Below are 20,766 nucleotides of genomic sequence, written 5' to 3'. Positions count from 1 at the left end.
AACTAAACATGTCCAAAAACAAAGCCCATTATCTCCTCCCCACCCCTTCCCTAAAACTGTAGAGGACAACACCATTCTCTCTGACCTTCAGGCTCCCAATCAAAGAGTTAACCCTTGATTTCTATATCTCACACTCTTCATATCCAAGCTATTGCCAAGGCTTATCAATTTCAATTCTGCAACATTTCTCACATACATTCCCTTTTCTCCTCTGATACTGCCACCACTATAGTACAGGCCCCCATCACCTCACACCTGGATAATTACAATAGCCTGCTGGTAGATCTGCCACCAAAGACTTGTGACATATAAAAAGTTCAAGAGACATAGTTTTTGGGTAATTATTTTATTAATCATGCTAGCAATAATAAAAGGGCTCAGTGGCATTCTTGAATGCCAAAGACATCTCATGGAACCCATTCAATGCTTACGATCTTGGAAGAGTGGGTATTCCTGAGAGTGGCAGTCAACTCTGATTGGTTAACAATTAATGAGAATGAATATTATAATGAGATATGGATCTATTCTAATGAGGGGCTGGGTCATGTGACTCTGGTCACTCAGTCTTGGACAAAGAACCTTAAATTCTTTGTAAGGTTCTTTAGTTGGATGGGGCAACAACTCCAAAATTTCATCTCATCATCAGCCCTTCCCTTCACAGAACTAAGCTTTGACCTAATCTCTAAATGAGGATGGAAAAAAATCCTGGGACTCCCCAATATTTGATTATTTAATAATCATTTCTCTCACACTTGAGGTCTTTTCCTAATCCAATTCATCCATTTAGCCATCAAAGTGATTTTCCTAAAGCACTGTTCTGACCATGTCTCTCCCCTCCTCAAGAAACTCCACTGGCTACTGATAGCTGTCAGATCAAATACAAAATGCCTTGCATAATCCACCTGCTCCTATTTTTCCAGACTTCTTCAGCCTCACTCCCTGACATGTACTCTTTGATCTAGTGATAACTGGCTTCTTGGCTGTTCCAAGAACGAGACACATCTCTTGGCTAAGGGCATTTTCTCTGGCTGTCCTCCATACCTAGAATGCTCTCTCTCTACCACCACCTACTGACTTTCCTGATTTCTTGTAAATCTTTCCTATATTTTTCCTATTGTTTCCTTTTTTCCCCTCCATATATTTGTTTGTATGTTGTGTTCCCTATTAGATTGTAAATTCCGTGAGGACAGGGATTGTCATTTGCCTCTTTTTGTATCTCTAGCACTTAGCCTAGTATCTGGTATATAGTAAGAGTTTAATAAATGATTATTGAGGGGCAGCTAGTGGATAGAGCACAGGCCCTGAAGTCAGGAGGACCTGAGTTCAAATCTGGCCTCAAACCAAACACTTGACATTTACTAGCTGTGTGACCCTGGGCAAGTCACTTAACCCTAAATGCCTAAAAAAACCAAACAAACAAACAAAAAAAAAGATTATTGATTAATTGTAGCTGGCTCTACCTCTCAAATTTATAAGGTTGCCTCCAAAGAGAAAAATATCCTTCTCAGTATTGCTACTTAAATACCTTTATGCAGGGAAAGAGACACAAACCAGAAGAGATAGTCAGAGTCTGAGGCCTAAACTCAGGCTTAGACTCAGATGGTCAGTATGAGTCCTGCTATGTGCTGACATAGGTTCTCGAGGTTGTAGGGATGTGGTGAAAGTGTATCCAGCAGGTTGGCAAAAGAGCCTCTCTCCTCTCTTCACTAGACATTCCAGACACAAGTTATAAGAGTGTAGGATTATAGGGTCATGTATTTACAGTCATATGCCTTCCTTTTACAGATGAAGAAAATGAGGCTGAAAGAGCTGAATCCATTAGCACAGATATTAAGTGGTAGAACTGGGATTTGAACCTATGTCCTCTGTTTCTAAATTCTGTATATTTTTTTTACACTTTTCCCATGGTCGCAACTGTACAGGAGAGATGTACAGCAGAAATGCCCTCTCCCAGTAACTGCCTAGGTTCTTCCTGAATCACTGGTCATTTCTCTTTGAAACAAGCACCCTCTGCAGCCCCAATAAATCAACAAAGTTAATGCTTTGGTATCCCAAAGCTATGAAGTCCTTCAATTCTGTGCCAAATGTGTCCCAGGAAGGAGGCAGAGGAGCCCAATTCAGCAGCATGATGCTTCAATGGTGTATGCTTTAGCCGGGGAAGATCAGACGGGCCCCTCCTTAAAGGAGTAACACAAATATGTATTACATATAAATATGTGTATAAACAATACATACGTCATATGTAATATACACACATATGCATATATATCCTCAACCTCTGAAACAATTTGAAGAAGTCTTCATTAGTAAAATAAAAGGTAATGAAATACTTGGTCAGTTTCCTTGTGCTGAAAAGGCTCTCCCAGCTCTTTAAATGAACCCCAAGAACCTGTAATTGTGCTTTGTTACCACAACATGCAAACTCGTAAAGCACCCAGGGTAACTAGTAGTTCTCCCCACCTACTCTTTCTTTCCTCCAGGACTACAATTCCCATCAGGCTTTGTGACTCTTCTCTAGTCCCTGCCCACACCCCATTTTGGCGCACAGCTTGCTGGGAGGGAGTAAGTAAGGGGCGGGCCAAGTCCAACGGGTGCTGGCTCTGGAGGAGGAGGAAGAAGAGGGGGAGGAGAAAAGCGGCTAGAAGGTGGAGGTGAAGTCCAGGCCAGGCCTCATTCATTGCCTCTGCCTGGTGGGCCGGGGGCGTTGTGTGCCAGGAGCCATGGAGGCGCTGATTCCGGTTATTAACAAGCTCCAGGACGTCTTTAACACTGTGGGCGCCGACATCATCCAGCTACCCCAGATCGTCGTAGTTGGAACCCAGGTGAGTGTTGGGGCCTGAGGTGGCTGGGCCGCTCGACTAAACCAGGCCAGGCCGCCTCTAGGCCTCAGGGCAGGGGTAGGCGGGGCAGGGTGGGGTTGGGTGGAGCTGGAGGGCCTGGCTTCTTGTACCCTGCAGCTACTCCGTCGTCCCGGTGTTTGGGCCTCACTGGGAACTGGGAGGGATTCCGGTAGGCGGAGTCGCCTCGGTTTGGGCGCGGCGCTATGGTGATGCTGAAGAAGCGAAGGTGCCCTGGGGAGGGCCCTCGGCTTCCAAGGGCAACTGAGGGACAAGCGGGGTGCATCGAAGAGGAAGCCGCCCAGGGGCTCCGGATTGGTGCCGGGGTTAGTTCGATAGTCTTCTGGTGCTTGGTTTTCCTTTTCTCACCTCTCCATGCTTCCCCTGGGCTGCAAAGAGAATTATGGATCAGTGGAGTGGTATGTGAAAAGGCCTTAGATATCATCCTAGTTTTGTGAAGTTTCACCTTCCGGGCTTCTTGAAAAGCTAGCAATTACGCACACGCGCACGGACACCATTCCCCACCCCCACCCCTACGCTCGCGCGCACGCACCCCCCCATACCCCTACATCCTCCTACACCCTCCTACACCCTCCTACATTCCCCTACACTCCCCTACACTCACTCCCCTACACCCCCCTACACCGTAAACCCGCCCCCCCCACCCCCACCTCTGGAAGTGCTGGAGGGGATCACCTGGGAGCACTTCTGTAGGGCGCTGTAGGTTTTTACCTCCTTTTACCTCCTTTGATAAAACACTTTACTGCCATAAATGTTCTTCCTGCTGTGAAACTGGGCAAATTACCCTTTTCATTCCACACTGGCCTGTTTACAAAATTATGGAGCAAATGCTTCAAAGTATTGAAAGTCGTATTCCCTAGTTTGCATTAGTGAATTGTGGACAGTGGAAAGATGTAAGGTCTCTGTTTTGTTTTGCTTTGTGTTTCCCTAGTACTTTCCTGGCATAAGGGATGTAGTAGAGTCATGTATTGGTTTTTGTTATAAACTGGAAGAGACCTTATACGTTTATCTACATGTTTTCATTTCCTAATAATAGTTCATGGTATATGTAGAGAATAATTTCAGTTTTCTGCCATTTTCATGAAGTGATTTCATTTACCTCAATCAAGAGTCAGCTTAAGAGCCACAGCTTGTAGGAGACCTTCCCTGCAGTTCCTTCTCTTTTCTTGAGTTTGCTTGGTATGTACCAGTCTCCCAGCATTTATTAAGCACTTGTTTTGGGCCAGGAGCAGTGCCTAAGAAGTGAGATAGACAAAAATGAAGCATCCCCTGTCTTGAAGGAGCTTACGCTAGCAATTAATGTTTGTTGACTGGTATTATATGGGGGGAGAGAACGTGTATATATAAAAAGGTAATTTTTTGAAGGTAAGGAAAGGCTTCATATGGAAGGGGGCACATGAACTTGGACAACAAGTGCAAACTCATGGAGATTGAAAATGGAGTGGGTTTTTTTGTTTTGTTTTTTTGCTTTTTGGTAAGGCAATCAGGGTTAAGTGATTTGCAAATGTCTGAGGTCTGCATTTGAATTCAGGTCCTCCTGACTCCAGGGACCGAGCTCTATCCACTGCGCCACCTAGCTGCCCCAGGAAACGAAGTGTTTTGCATGAGAAACAGTAATGGTAAGAGTGAAATAGGTATGCTGGGGCCAGGTTGTGGAGGGTTTTAAGTGCCAAATATAGAAGTTTGTATATGATCCTAGAAGTAATAGGGAGGAGACACTGTAATTTGAGCTGGGAGTAGGTTAGATCTGGGCTTTGGGAAGATGACTTTGACAGCCACGTGGAGGAGGAAACTTAAAGAGTTTAAGAGTTAAACCAGTTAGGAGGGGTGCTGTGGTCCCTGACTAGGGGTGGTGGCGGTATGAGTAGAGAGGAGGGGACAATGTGAAAATTTTTGGAGATAGTTGGATTTGATACAAAGACAAAATACACATATTTTTGAGACAATATCGCATCAAAATTGTAACTGCAGTAAGCATAACTGATTTCCCCACCTCTAATCTGCAAAGGGATTTTTAAATAACCTGTAGGCTAAATTGTAGAGTTTAACTAGAAGGAGACCTTAGAGGCTAGTTGTGTGAGTTCCTTCATTTTACTTATAAGGAAATAAGCTCAGAGCGGTTAAATGACTTGCCAAAGATCATATATTATAGCGGTAGAACCCTGAATAGAAACCTTGCCTCCTGGATTAAAACACTGTTCTTTCAACCCTAAATCATAGAATTAGTAGTCATAATATTTGATCAGTGTGGCAGCATGGTGAAGTGCACAGAGAACTGACTTGGAGATCAAGAAAATCTGATTCAAGTTCCACTTCTGACACATACTGGCTTGACTCTATGACCCTGGGCATGTTCTTTTTCTGTGCCTCTCTCTAAGTAGCCTAGTATTTGCAAAGTTATATTGATGGGAGAGAGTTTCCTCTCTCCCTTTGTAAGGAACTCCTGTTCCCTACAAAAATAAAATCACAGGTTTGGTTAAATAAAAAAACAGTTCAATTTTGCATACATAGAGTCAGATACATAATAATTTAGGCAGCTAGGTGTTGCAGAGGATGGAGTGTTGGACCTGGAATCAGGAAGACTCATTTTTGTGAGTTCAAATCTGACCTCAGACCACTTATTATATGTGTGATCCTGGATGAGTCACTTAACCCTGTTCGCCTCAGTTTCTTCATCTGTGAAATGAGCTGGAGAAGGAAATGACAAACCACTTCAGTATCTTTGCCAAGAAAACTGAGCAACAACATGTAGTAGTTAATGCTTGTGTTAATTCTGAGAAACTATAAAGTCTTAAAGTACCTTTTGAAATATTAAAGGAATAAGTCATCTTAAGGTTTTAGTAAATTATGTTGTTTACCATGTTTCCTAAAATTGGGATTTTAAGGATCTTTCTATTTCATAGTTGATATTCAAGAATCTTTATATGGTATCATAGGGAACAATATTATTTTGGAACTGTTTCCTGGCTGCAAAAGGCCACTGCTAACCAGAAACTTTCCATCAACTTTAAAGCTCTGTGTTTATAGGAGAAGTATGAACTTAACAAGAAGTCAAAGAATCAGGCATATACTGTGTCAGCATAAATAGTTTAAGAACAAGAAGGATTTATCTTACACTTAATGGAGTTTATTTCTCCCAGTATACCTGATGAATAGATTCATTAAGTTGGGAGGAGCTATGAGAAAAGGGAAAAAAATAACCATTGTGAAAACCATAACTTCTTCAAAAAGTACGCAATTGATGCCTCCATTTCATATGTTATACATTTAGAGCTGGAAGAGTCATGTATTCCAACAATTTCATTTTAATATGAAACTGAGGGCCAGGGAGGTTTAGTGACTTGCCCAAGATTACACAGCCATATTTGTAAGAGGTGAGACTTAAACCCAGGTCTACCAGACTCTGGAGCAAGCTCTCTATCTGTTATGCTACAGTCTCATAAAAATGATTTATTATAAAGTTGATATTAAATACCAATACATGGGGCAGCTAGGTGGCGCAGTGGGTAGAGCAGTGGCCCTGAAGTCAGGAGGACCTGAGTTTAAATCCAGCCTCAGACACATAACACTAACTAGATGTGTGACTCTGGGCAAGTTACTTAGTTGCCTCACCTAGTTGCCTCACCAAAAAAAAATATACAGAGAAAAAAAATAAATACCAATACAGTTGATCAAAATTGCTCTGCAACTATTTACACTTTAATAAATGAATTTTGGTGCATGAAATGTCACTCTTATTTTTACGTATTTTATGTAGCTGGGTTTTTTGGGATTTACTATACTCACTTGCGCTTATATAGTCCCATCCAGAGTTATATTTGAATGTTTTCTAATTAATGACTAAATTGCAACATCTCATTAATTATTTAAGCTCTGATCCCTCACCCCAATTTAATTGAATATTTTAATAAGCTGGAGAAACCTCTTTGTATAAGCAGTTTCTCCTATCTCTCTATGTATGAGAACTCTTAATCTGCTCAATTAATTACTGCCTGTATATAATTTGTTAATGTTGGCTGTAATAACACATAGATAATTATTTACAATGTTTTACATGTGAGAATATCACAGCTAGAGTCACCTCAAACCATTACTCTGTCTTCACTTCTAAAACAGAGGTCCACCATTCATTTCTCTAAGGATATCAATTAGTCTTTTCTCACTAATTCTTTTCACAAGATAGGGAGTTCCATAAATAAAAAGGTCTCTTCATTCTCTTTCAGCTTTCAAACTTCTCATGATGGACTCTTGTCTATTCATAGCATGACCATTAAACTCTAATTGTACTTCACTCATTTCTTGTCAGTCATCGCAGTCAACTAATAGCAGAATGTCAATGTACACTTGCCATTATGTCAAGATTCTGTCATTTATAATAGTAACGGTAGTTAACAGCTTTTGTAGAAGAGGCTACAAGAATTCGGATTACACTCATATTTTTATTCACCTTCGTTTCCAAAGATATTGTTTCTCTCTCCCTACCTTTTAGCATCCCTTTTAATAAAGACTTGAAAAGGAAGTGGGGGAAAAAAGCATTTAAGGTAAACCAGGGAAAGAAGGTAACATTTCCTTAGTTCTTTTCTGTTGTAAGTTCTTGATCACTCCCACTCCAGCCATATTGTGGAGGATAATATGATTTCATTCTCTGGAATATTTATATTCATTTTATCTGTTTTAAGCTAAATTTTGGTATATGGCAGAAGTCTGACAAATCCTTTTATTAAGGGAATTTGTTCTGTGAAGTTTGGATTCAGTCAGAGGGGCCACACTTGAGGACCTGGAGGGCCACAGGATCCCCACCCCTGTTATAAGAGGTTGGTATAGGTCTAGTTTTTGCCGAGCTGCTTTCTAAATTTCTTAGAAATTCTTGTCAAAAAAGGGAGTCCTCCTCCAAGTAATTTGTTTCTTACTGTGTTTATCAAAAACCCACCTGCAATTTATGTTTTAAAAGCGATGTTGAAGGGGCAGCTAGGTGGCGCAGTGGATGGAGCACTGGCCCTGAAGTCAGGTGGACCTGAGTTCAAATGTGGCCTCAGACCAAACACTTGACAGCTTACCAGCGGTGTGACCCCGGGCAAGTCACTTAACGCTAATTGCCTAAAAAAAAAAAAGCAATGTTTATATTATACTGTAGTCTATTAAGTGTGCAGTAGTGTTATGCCTAAAAAAAACAACATACATACCTTAATTGAAAAATACTTTAAAATTGCTAACAATCATCTGAGCCTTCAGCCAGTTGTAATCTTTTTAGCTGCTGGAGAGTCTTACCTCATTGTTGATGGCTGCTGACTGATCAGGATGGTGTTTACAAAGATTGAGGTGACTGACAATTTCTTACAATAAGACACCAATGAAGTTTGCTGCCTCTATTGACTCTTCCTTTCACTTGAACACTTAGAGGCCCTTGTAGGGTTATTAATTGGCCTAATTTTAGTATTGTAGTGTTTCAGGGAGAGGGAGAGGGACTGGGGATGACAGTCAGTGGATTGGTTAGAACACACACAACATTTATCAGTTAAGTTGACTGTGTTATATGGGCATGGTTCATGGCACTACAAAACAATTACAGAAGTAACATCACTGATCACAAATAACCATAAAGATATAATAATAATAATGAAAAAGTTTGAAATATTGTGAGAATTACCAAAATGTGACACAGAGATACAATGTGAGCACATGCTGTTGGAAAATGGCACCAGTAGAATTTATTCAACACAGGGTTATCACAAATCTTCAATTTGTAGAAAATGCAATATTTGTGAAGTGCAGTAAAATGATATATGCCTGTATAGTTTCCTTGGGGGGGTTAAACCCAATAATAGAGTTGCTGATTCAAAGTGCGTGGACATTTTAGTCACTTTATTTGCATAATTCCAATATGCTTTTCAAAATGGTTATACCATTTTACAGCTCCTCCAACAAATATTAGTGTGCATTTCATTCCATAATCCCTCTGACACTGTAGCCATTTTTTGTCATTTCTGCCGATTTACAAGGTATGAGTTGAAACTTCAGGGTTGTTCTGATTTGTGCTTCTCTTATCACTAGTGATTTGAAACATTTTTTCCATGTGGTTGTGATTACTTTGCAGGTTTTTTTGTTTTTTGGGGCAATTGGGGTTAGGTGAGTTGCCCAGGGTCGCACAGCTAGTGTCAAGTGTTTGATCTGATGCTGGATTTGAACTCAGGTCCTCCTGACTTCAGGGCCAGTGCTCTATCCACAGAGCCACCTAGCTGCCCCACCTTGCAGTTTTTTTGAGAGTTCATATCCTTGGACCACTTTTCTACTGGGGAATGTTTATTATACATATTTATTAATTGTTTATATATCTTAGATACTGAGAAAATTGATATGGTCTCCATTTTTGTAATTGATTCTATTTTGTTATGGATTTTATTCTATATTACTGCTGATGTTTTTGTAACTGCATATGTCGTGTTCCATTTGTCTCAGAGTTAAGTTTGGAAATTCAGCTTTCCTGTCAATCTCTCATTGTCTCTGAGTTAAGTTTAGAAGTTCAGTTCTTGTGCTAATCACTGTTTTATTCTTGCCTCAAGGAAGTCTATTATTCTTTTTTTTTTTTTAACTTAACAGTATCTGATTTTTCCACCAAGTACACGTAAAGATAATTTTTAACATCCATCTTTGTAAAATTTTGGGCTCCAAATTTTTCTCTCTCCCTCCCTAAGACAGCAAGTAGGTTATAACATGTTATAGGTTATACGTGTACAATCATGTTAAACATATTTCCACATTAGTCATGTTGTGAAAGAAGACTCAGAACAAAAGGAAAAAACCACGAGAAAGAAAAAAAAAGTGAAAATAGTATGCTTCAATTTGCATTCAGATTTCATAGTTCTTTTTCTGTATGTGGTCAGCATTTTCCCTCTTGAGTTCCTTAGAATTGTCTTGGATCATTGCATTGTCGAGAAGAGCTAAGTCTTTCATAGTTGATCATTGCACAATATTTCTGTTATTGTGTACGGTGTTCTGGTTCTGCTCACTTCACTCAGCATCAATTCATGTAAATCTTTCCAGGTTTTTCTGAAATCTACTTGCTTATCATTTCTTATAGAATAATAGTACTGCATTACATTCATATACTACAATTTGTTCAGCCATTCCCCAATTGTTGGGCATCCCCCCAATTTTCTTTGCCACCACAAACAGAGATGCTACAAATATTTTTGTACATATGGATCTTTTTCCTTTATGATCTCTTTGGGATGCAGGCCTAATAGTGGTATTGCTGGATGAAAGAGTATACACAGTTTTATAGCCCATTGGGCATAGTTCCAAATTGCTCTCCAGAATGGTTGAATCAGTTCACAACTCCACCAACAGTGCATTAGAGAGTTCCAATTTTCCCACATCTTCTCCAACATTTATCTTTTTCCTTTTCTGTCATATTAGCCAATCTGATAGGTGTGATATGGTACCTCAGAGTTGTTTTAATTTGTATTTCTCAAATCAATAGTGATTTAAAACATTTTTTCATATGACTATAGGTAGCTTTAATTTGGAAGTCTGTTATTTTATTTTTTTTTTTGCACAAATAAACCAACTTTAATAGGATATTTTGTATTTATATTGAGCTGTTCTCCAGGGAACTCAAATATTTTACAGACTTTATATCTAATTAATCCCCACAACAACCCTGTGAGGTTGGTAAATAGGGGTAGGTATTGCTGTCATTTTACAGATAGGGAGAGTGAAGTGCAGAGGTGACTTGCCCAAAGTCACACAATTAATTTACTGAAGAGCAGGATGATTCAGAATCTATTTCCCAAATCCCAGCCCAATATTCTATTCGAATTGCCTCATGAAGTCTTTCACAAAAAATGTCATTAAGCAAAGTATCAGGAGTATTACATTATGAAAGTGAGGTCTTTGTACTGCTGCCATCAAAGACATAAAAAACAAACTGATGGCCTTAGGCAATGAGGCCCATATACATATAGCTCCCATGTCCCTTTCCCTCAAGCTCACAGCTACTGTCTCTAGTCGTCTTCTAAACACAGGATTTATAAGACAGAGGCCATGTGGAAGTCTGTTATTCTTGAAAGATGCCAGTGGACACCAGGGAGTCTGCTCTGTTATCCAGGGTAGTCTGGTCCACTATCTAAATTGTCCTTGCAGATATACGCAAAACAGTAAATATTTCTATAGCAACAGGATGATGGATTATTGCTCTCCCCTCATTCCCAGTTTCCAGGCAATCATATTGTTCCTTATGCCTATGATGCTGTAAGCTTCGTAACCAATCATTATTTTTCCCATCTATGGTGCTGTCTTCTATTTTTTTTTTTCTCTCCAGATGCTCTTTGTTTTGTCTATAATAAGATACCTGCCCTGATTTATGGTCTTTTGGCTTGCGGGGGAGCTTTTTTTGGTAACTGCTAGCCTTGAATAAATTCAATGTGCTGTGAACTTTGTGCCTCAGTTTATCTAAATTTCACTTGAGGCAATATTAGACCATCATTAAAGCAATTTGATTCAAAGTGTTTTTTTCCTGTTCAGTTGTTTCTTTCTTAGATGCATTAATGTTTTCTCTGCAGAAGCCTTTCATTATCATGTAATTAAAGTTATCTGTATTATCTTTTTAAATTCCTTATGTCTCGTCATAGCTGTGAGAGGAATAATACTTTTTTAAATAATATGATCTTTAATAATGGGGTTATGTATCATTTAGAATTTATTGTGGAATATATATATATATATGTATAAGGTATTGGTTTAAGCCTCATTGCTACCAGACTTCTTTGCAGTTTTCCTAGTAGTTTTTTTCTTAAATAAGGAGTTTTTCCTAGGTAATTTATGTTTTCCACTTTATCACACACTGAGTTAATGAATTCTGTTGCTTCTGATTCTCCCTTGTCTTGTCTGTTCCATCTGTCTTTTTTTTTTTTTAAACCAATATTGGATGGTTCTTATGATTGCTTTATAATATAGTTTGAGGTCTGGAAGTGCTATTCCCCCTTCATCCATGCTTCTTTTCATCCAGGTATCTTTTTTTTTTTTTTTTGTATTCTTTAAGGAACACTTTGTTTTATAGTTATTTTGGGTGGAATTTCTTTTTTCTTTTGTTAGTATTGTATAAAATGTTGATGGTTTTGTGGATTTTTTTTTTTAAAGATTGTGCCTTATTCTTTTTTTTTTTTTTTTAGGCAATTGGGGTTGGCCAAGGTCACACAGCTAGTAAGTGTCAAGTGTTTGGTCTGAGGCCGGATTCGAATTCAGGTCCTCCTGACTTCGGGGCTGGTACTCTATCCACTGCGCCACCTAGGTGCCCCTGATTTTTTTTTTTTCATTCTGTTCCCTTGCTGAAGCTATTGATCACTTCAGTTTCTTTCCTGATTCTGTTTTTCCAAGTATACCATCATGTCATTTTCATATAAAGATAATGGTGTCCCCTCTTTGTTGATGTTCTTACTGATGGGTGCTCTGGCCCCAGCCCTAAGATCATGTCTCTGGAAGCCTTCCAGTTTCTCAGTGGGCCCATAGGCCCCTGCCCTGTGAGAAAATTTTCTCTTGTTGCAAAACACATTCTCTTATCAGAACAGACACAGGGGTGCCTGACCCAAGGATTTTTGTCCCTGGATGGTCCAAGGACTCTATTGGCACAAGATCCCCAAGGTCCATGCCTCTGGCAACTAAACAAAAAACTCTTTTCTCCCTCCGTATCTGGTATCAACAAAGTTATCTCTGCAAAGCTCCCTACATTTTCCCATCCATAGATCACTGATGCCTGCTCCCAAGACACCTGGACCCCTTGCAATATCTACTTATTCCTTTCCCTGTTCCTTTTCTATATAAGCTTTAGATTCACCCCCATTAATTTGCAAGTTCCCCAAAGGAACTTCACGCACTACTATTGACCTTACAGTAAATTGCCACTTGACTGAAAGAGGGCTTGAGTGTGTGAATTCGTTCCAGGCAGTTCTGCCTTGGCATTCTTGGGGTGTTAGCACCCCCACACCTCTTCATTACCTTTAACATATTCTTTTGTCTTATTACTATGGCTGTTATTTTTAGAACTCTGGCAAATAATAGAGGGATATCCTTGCTTTACTACTTTTTGTACTAAAAAGCTTTATTTGTTCATCATAAACAATGCACAGCTCTTGATTTTAAATATAAACACTTTTTTTAAAATTTATTTTATTTTCAATTCATGGAACAAAACAAGCATTTCCATAACACAGTACAATAAAACAGATGATTGTACATGAAATTGCAGATCTACCATGTACAACTTGATCTTCCCTCCAATTATATGTTATCATGTAAATTTCTTTTTTTTCTTTTTTCTCCCCCCCAAAGATAGCTACTATTCGATACAAATAGGTGTGTGTGTGTGTGTGTGTGTACATGTATATGTAAAATTATTCTAAATGTGCTTCTATTTATCATTTCTCTGGATGCAGATAATGTCTTTATTCATATGTCCTTTATAGTTAATTAGGTGTTTATTATAGTCAAAATAATAGTCGCTCAAAGTCACTCTTAAATCAATATTGCTGTTGCTGTATACAGTGTTCTCTTGATTCTACTTACTTTGCTTTTCATCATTTCATGCAAGTATTTCCTTGCCTTTCGAAGATCATCAAGCTTATCATTTCTTACAGCACAGTAGTATCCTATCAGAACCATACACTGCAACTTTTTCAGTCATCCTCCAATTGATGGGAATCCCTGCAATGTCCCGTTCTTTGCCACCACAAAGAGAGCTGCTATAAACATCCCATTCACATTCACAGTTATAATTACTATTTGTCAATTTCCCATCTTATTTTTACTCACTGTTTTCTTTCTCACTCTCTCTTTTTACTCTATCTCTGTTACTTTATCTTCTCCCCCACTCTTCCACCCACTGCTTCATCCACCCCTCCAAGACGCTCCTCATCCTCTTCCCCAAGTCCCACTACATACACCTCTAAAAGTCTCTTCTCCACCCTTTGCATGTTTAGAAAACTTCTATACTCTTCCAGATATACAGTTTCCTCTTTAACCCAGATGAGAGTAAGGTTCCAGCATTACCAGCCCTCCACCCCCTCCTGCTTCCTCTGTATTTGTTCTTTTTGTGCCCCATTTTTATAATTGCTTCCTTTTACCTTGTCCCACCCAATTTTGTTTTTTAAAATCACCCCATCATACACAGTTCAGCCCTAACCTTTTTTTCAAATTAGGTTAGTAGTGACAGTTTTAAGAATACTAATAACAGAGGCAGCTAGGCAGCATTGGATAGTGCTTTGGCTTTGGAGTCAGGAAGACCTGAGTTCAAATAGAGCTTCAGACACTTGACACTTAGCTGTGTGACCCTGGGCAAGTCATTTAACCCCAATTGCCCCATCAAAAAAAAAAAGAATACTAATAACATTTTCATATATATAATAAATAAGCTGTTTAATGTTAATGAGTGCCTTATAATTAGTGTTTAATGTTTTCCTTATATTTCTTCTGGATCTTTTATATCAAATTTTCCATTGACTTCTGGTCTTTTTGTTACAAGTATCTGAAAGTCTTTCAGTTCATCAGATGTCCATTTTTTTTTTATTCATGATTATACACAACTTTGCTGGGTAAGTTATTCTTGGATGCAACCCCATCTCTTTTGCTCTTAAAAATATAATGTTCTAGGACCCATGGTCTTTTAGATTAGAAGGTGCTAGGTCTTGTGAAATCCTGACTGCATTTCTGCAGTATTTAAATTGTTTTTTTCTTGTTGCTTGCAATATTTTCTCTTTAACCTGGGAGTTTTTAAACTTGGCTATGACATTTCCTGTAAGTTACCCCCGGGATCTCTTTCAGGTGGTGAATGGTAGATTTGTTCTATTTCTACTTTACTCCTCTTGTTTTAGAACTTCAGGGCAATTTTCCTTAATAATTTCTTGTAATATTATATCTATATTCTTTTCTTGATCATAACTTTCAGGTAGTCCAACAATTCTTATATGTCTCTCCTTGATCTGTTCTCCAGATTAGTTGTTTTTCCAATAAGATGTTTCAGATTCTCTTCTATTTTTTCATAGTTTTATTATTTCTTGGTGTCTTATAATGTCATTCGATTCGATTTCTCTTGCCCAATTCTAGTTTTCAAAGAGTTTGTAAAAGGTTTGTGAGGTGAAATTCCTTGAGGCTTAGTCTGCTTTCCAATGGAACTACCCACAGAGCCTACTGTTTTTTGATTCAATAGAGTTGGCCTATAGGTAGGTGCCTATACTTCATGAAGGCCAAACCTCAGTCCAGGAGGCACTGTCTTTTTCTGAGGGCCTCTCAAATTATCTTAGGAGAACGACTGCTTTATCCCTTTGTTTTTCTGCTCTCCATTCATTTCATGGCAATTTTCTGTCTGTTTGTGGAGGAAATCTGGAGAGCCTGGAAATTTCTAACCTACTCCCCCACCTTCCCAGATTGTCTGTTTCTATTCTTAATCTAAATATATACTTTTTAAAAAATTCTATTTTATTTTCATGTCCACATTTTCTGTCTCCCACTTTCTATACCCTACCCTCCACCCTGCTTTGGCAGTGTTGATTGTTCTGAGATTAAGTCATTTAAGATTTCTACTTATTTTGTTTGAATGATATTTTTTGGTAATATTCATCAGTTTTCTGTGAATTTTCATTTTTGCTACTGCTTATGTATTTTGATTTTTCTTTTTATTTTCTCTCTTGTAAATTTACCTTGTCCAGTTTTTATTTTGGTAATAGAATTTTCTTTCTTTTTTTGGCTAGGTTAGCTAATGGTTTATTGATTGGGGAGTTTCTTTTTAGAGCAAGTAAAGGAATAATTGAACAGAGAGACAAAATACATCTTTATAATATTTACAGTAATTTCAAAATCAAGGTTCAAATCAAATTACTTTACTTTGAAAGAACATTTCTTTATGTGCTGAATTGTTAACAGTTTTATAGCATTGTAAAGAATTTTTTAAGAAGCTCACAGCTATACGTGTTTTATTTTCAGAGCAGTGGAAAAAGCTCAGTATTAGAAAGCCTTGTAGGGAGGGACCTACTCCCAAGAGGTACTGGAGTTGTCACCAGGAGACCCCTTATCCTACAGCTGGTCCATGTTTCACCAGAAGATAGAGGAAAAACATCTGGAGATGAAAATGGTAAGTATTAGTCATTTGTAGTATTTGAACTATTCTAGCATTTCACCTTTGTAGTTTTGTCCTTAAAAGAAAATAGATTGAAGATAATGTTGTTTATTGTTGATTAATGATAACTAGAAATTAGTGACTGCACCAAAGATTGAGGAAAGTAATCATAATAACTGATACTTGGGGTGTTAAGATTTGCAAAATGCTTTTTTTTTATAAACAACAACTCCATGATGAAGATAGTGCAAGTGTTATCTTCTCTCTTATGAGGGAACTTAGCCTCACTGAGGAGAAATGACTAGTTGGTAATCACAGTCACATCACATCTGAGGCAGAATTTCAATCTGAGTCTCTTGACTCCAGTGCCCTACCCTATTCTATTCTACCCACTTCTATTTAATTTTATTAAATTTTGCTCAGTACTATTCTGCCAAGGGTTTTGGATGTTGACTTCATCATCCAGATTGAGAACTGAAAGTGCCCTTGAAGTTGTGTAGTCCAACCCTTTTACTTTACAGATGAAGAAGCTGAGGTCTGGTGAAGTTAAGTGACTTGTTTAAGGTCAAGTGGCAGAGTTGTGATTCAAATCCAAATCCAGCCTTCTTTCTACTACATCATGCTGCTGCTTCCATCTATTAGCCATCTTTTTCAGTTTTTGTGTGCCCCCACAAATTGTCTAAGTATGTCATCTCTGCCTTCATAAAAGCCACTGGCAAAAAAAAGTTGTTGAGCAGGGCCAGTGTGGCAGGACAGATGCTGTGGCCACTGGCCCTGATGTAGACACCCTCTTATCAGGTTAACATTGCTTCATTAATTAGCAGCACTCTGATTCTAGTCATCCTGCCAGGTGGAATTCACTTATTATCATCCATAGTGGGCGATACCGCCCCCTAGGGGGCACTAGAACGATCCAAGGGGGTGGTGGTAGTTTGAAATGATGCAAATTTCAAGAAAAAACCCTTAAAGGTTTAAAGAAAGTAGATTTGAGGGGAGGGGCTGTATGATTTTTTTTTTAAGGGGGCAATAGGCCAAATAAGTTTGGGGGAAACTCTAATTCTAGCCCGTATCTTTTCATTTAGTTTTCAAGGCTTTTATTAAATAAGTCTTTGTTAAATGATTTGCTGAAGTTCATGTATATACTGTCTATGCTATTAATTCAATAATCTGGTAGAAAAAAGGAAATATGATTAGCTTGGCATGATTTAAATTCAATCAGCATTTGTTAAGCACCAATTATGTACAAGACAAATGGCTGAGATACAAAGTAGCAAACAAAAATTTGTGCTAAGTACTTACAAAATCATACCTTTGATACTATATTGTAGTATTTTGCTAGGATTGAAATTTAAACTCCATAGCTGACAGTGTGAAGAAATTCACCTTATTTTCCCTTTTAAAAACTATTTCCAGTCCTGTGGCATCTCTCCTGGTTTTCACAGTTTTCAGATCACTGAATGTACCTGATCTATCACATCCTCACGTTCTTATTGTACCCTGGGATGTACTTCATCCAGGCCTGGTCACTTGGACAGCTAGGGTCCTTTACCATTTCCTTATCTTATATTTCAGTTTTGTGTTCCCTGGTTTTGTCCCTATCATTTTATGTTTTGATCATTTTCTTTTACTGAAATAGTTGACTATTTCAATGATAATATTGGCCTGAGCATTCCTTCAGATGATGTAGATCACTTTCTTTTCATTCTGTGTGGTTCTTCTCCATGGTTTTCCATGTATTCTCCACCAGGGGTCCATTCAACTTTATGGGCAGTAGGTTTCTTGATATTACATGGGTAATATGGTATCATTATGGCACTTGGATAGTTCATCTGTTTTCATGTTTACAATATAACTAGCCCACTTCCTTTTCTGGTCTTCAATATCTTTATTCATTACCTTGATAGTAATATTCTATAGCCTCCTTATGCCCATCTTTCTGTTTTTTGGGTGACCCATGATTTTCTTTTTTTCGTAGTTTAAAAGTACTTCTTGATTTGTGGCCATGTGGGCTAATTATAAGAATAATTATAAGAATAAAAATAAGAATATTAAGGCATAGTTCTAAATTATTTTTCAAAATGTTTGGGCTAGTTTGCCCCTCTACCAACTATATGTACCTGTTTTCATTAGTGTACTTATTTTCCTGTATCTCCTCCAGCACATTAAAAAGATGGGTTTTTATGTCAGGTTGCTGCTTGAGATTATTGAAAGAACAGCTCAGTTTCTTGAATCCAGTCTAACCTGTTCTCTTATACCTATTTAAATCTGGGCTCAGTTTGTTCTAAGTTAGTATCTTTGAATAATGTCCAAGATATATGTACTGATGGACTAATTTTGTGAACTGTCTATCCAACTATTTATCATATTCTGAATGATTTTTCATACATTTATTTTTTCCTGTTTGGGTAATGAGGTTAAACTCCTGACTAATTTTGGATCCCATTTCTGAGTCTCTTTAATACTTTGGAGGCATGAAGTGATTAGAACAATATTGACAGGATTAACTGGAGGACCCACTATCTCTAGTGAATCCCTCTACCCTCTAGACTCTACATTGGATGTGTACTAGTGACAAACATCTTTTTTTATGCCTCAATTATTAAAAATAATAACTTTGATTAAAAAAGGGTAAAGTAAAACAGTAATTACAAGTAAATACAGGAAAATGTATATACTGGAGGGGGAAAACATGATGGAGAGCCTTTAGGTGAGGATTATTGGAGGAAGAAACTGAAATTATTATGGTGGCCATATCATACAGACCACCTGGCTAGAAGAAAGAAATGAATGATGAGTTCCGTAAGTAGATGACATGCAGAGGTGTGTTATAGTAATGAGAGCCTATCTGGATATGTGCTCAGGTATTATACTAAAAGGTAAGTAGCTGATTCATTCATTCATTTAATTGGGTAGCAAGAATTTATTAAGTGCTTACTATGTGCCAGGCAATGAGCTACGAGCTGGAGAAGCAAAGAGCAAAAACACTTATTACTTTCATTTCACTTTGCATTAGTTCACACAAATCTTTCTGGGTTTTTCTGAAACCATCCCCTTCATCAGTTCTTGTAGCGTGATAGTATTTCATCACATTTATATAACCTTACTTGTTCAGCCATTCCCAGTTGATGGACATTCTTCAATTTTTGCTGCTGCTAGCTGTTTTTTGTACATTTGGGACTTTTCTTCTTCTATCTCTTTAGAGTACAGAGCTAGTAGTAGTATCACTAAGTCAAATGGTATGTACAGTTTAATGGCTTTTAGGGCATAGTTCTAAATTATTTTTCAGAATGGTTGGGCTAGTTTGCAGCTCTACCAACTATATGTACCTGTTTTCATTAGTGTACTTATTTTCCTATATCTCTTCCAGCATTTGTCATTTTCCTTTTTTATTATCTTAGCCAGTCTGATGGGTATGAACTGCTTCCTCAGAGTTGTTTTAATTTGCATTTCTCTAATTATTAATGATTTCAAGAATTTTTCCTGTGACTACTGATAACTTCGTTTTTTTTTTTGTTTTTTTCTAAAAACTGCCTTTTCATATCCCTTGACCATTTATCAATTGGGAAATGGCTCTAATTGTAAATTTCATTCAGTTTCAGATTTATTTTAGAAATGAGACCTGTGATCAAAATTGTGCATTTTACTGCCTGTGAATCTCTCTATCTCTTTTTTGATCATGAGCTTTTCCCCTATCCGTAGACCTGACAGGTAATTTCTTCCATGGTCCACTAATTTGCTTATGAGATCACCTTTTATGTCTAAATTGTCGACCTGTTAGAGTTTATACTCTGCGAGATGTTGATCTGTGCCTAGTTTCTGCCAAATTACTTTCCAGTTTTCCAAGTAATTTTTGTTGAATAGTGAATTCTTGTTCCAGTAGTTAGGATCTTTGGGTTTATCACACACTAGTTTATTGTGCTCATTTGTTTTGTATAATATGTACCTAATCATTGATCAATCTCTCTATTTCTTACCTAGTACCAAATTGTTTTGATGGTTACAGCTTTGTAATACAGTTTGAGATCTGTTACTGCTTCTGTTACTTCCTTCTGTTTTTTTCCACTGATTCCCTTAATATTTTCGACCTTTTGTTCCACCAGATGGATTTTGATTTTTTTTCTAGCTCTATAAATTAGTTCTTCGGTAATTTGATTGGCATAGCTCTGAATAAGTAAATTAATTTAGATTATATTGTCTCTTTTTTTTTTGGCTTTGCCTACACATGAGCAATTTATTACTCCCATTGTTTAGATCTGTCTTTATTTGTGTGAAAAGTGTTTTATAATTGTGTTCATATAGTTCCTGTGTGTCTCTTGGCAAGTAGAATCCCAAGTATTTTATATGCTCTGTAGTATTTTAAATGTATTTTCTCTTTCTGTCTCTTCCTGCTGGGTTTTGTTGGTAATATAAAGAAATGCAAATTTTTGTATGAGTTTATTTTATATCCTGTTATCTTTTTAAGGTTGTTAATTGTTTTGACTAGTTTTTTATTTGACTCACAGAGGTTCTCTAAGTATACCATCATGCAAAGTGATAATTTTGTTTCCTTGTTGTCTATGCTTATTCTTTCAATATCTTTATCTTGTCTTATTTCTATAATACAATTTCTAGTACATTTCTAGTACAATACCAAATAGTAATGGTGATAATCTTTCACCCCTCATCTTATTGGAGAGTGTTCTATCTTATCCCTATTACAGGTAATGCTTGCTCTTGATTTTAGATAGATATTGCTTATCATTTTAAGCAAAGCTTCATTTATTCCTGTGTTTCTTCTTGGCGGGGGGGCAATAGGGGTTAAGT

General features: G+C 37.7%; 1 protein-coding gene across 7 annotated transcripts in view; it reads left to right on the top strand.

The window, feature by feature from the left end:
* Window positions 1-2,592: 2,592 nt before the first annotated feature.
* Window positions 2,593-20,766, top strand: part of DNM1L (dynamin 1 like) — an 89,854-nt gene continuing 71,680 nt past the window's right edge. For 4 of the 7 annotated variants that reach the window (XM_027844346.1, XM_027844344.1, XM_027844343.1 and 1 more), the window contains exons 1-2: window positions 3,029-3,256; window positions 15,831-15,978. In XM_027844346.1, the coding sequence (XP_027700147.1) occupies window positions 3,044-3,256; window positions 15,831-15,978 (361 nt within the window). In that variant the 5' untranslated portion in view covers window positions 3,029-3,043. Of the gene's footprint in view, window positions 2,823-3,028; window positions 3,257-15,830; window positions 15,979-20,766 lie in introns of those variants that run through there. The other 3 variants (XM_027844345.1, XM_027844347.1, XM_027844348.1) reach the window with 1 other exon arrangement.

This window comes from Vombatus ursinus, unplaced genomic scaffold (genome assembly GCF_900497805.2).
Source record: "Vombatus ursinus unplaced genomic scaffold, bare-nosed wombat genome assembly UNPS02014941.1, whole genome shotgun sequence".
NCBI classification, from domain to species: domain Eukaryota; kingdom Metazoa; phylum Chordata; class Mammalia; order Diprotodontia; family Vombatidae; genus Vombatus; species Vombatus ursinus.
This window is presented reverse-complemented; position numbering and strand designations above follow the sequence as displayed.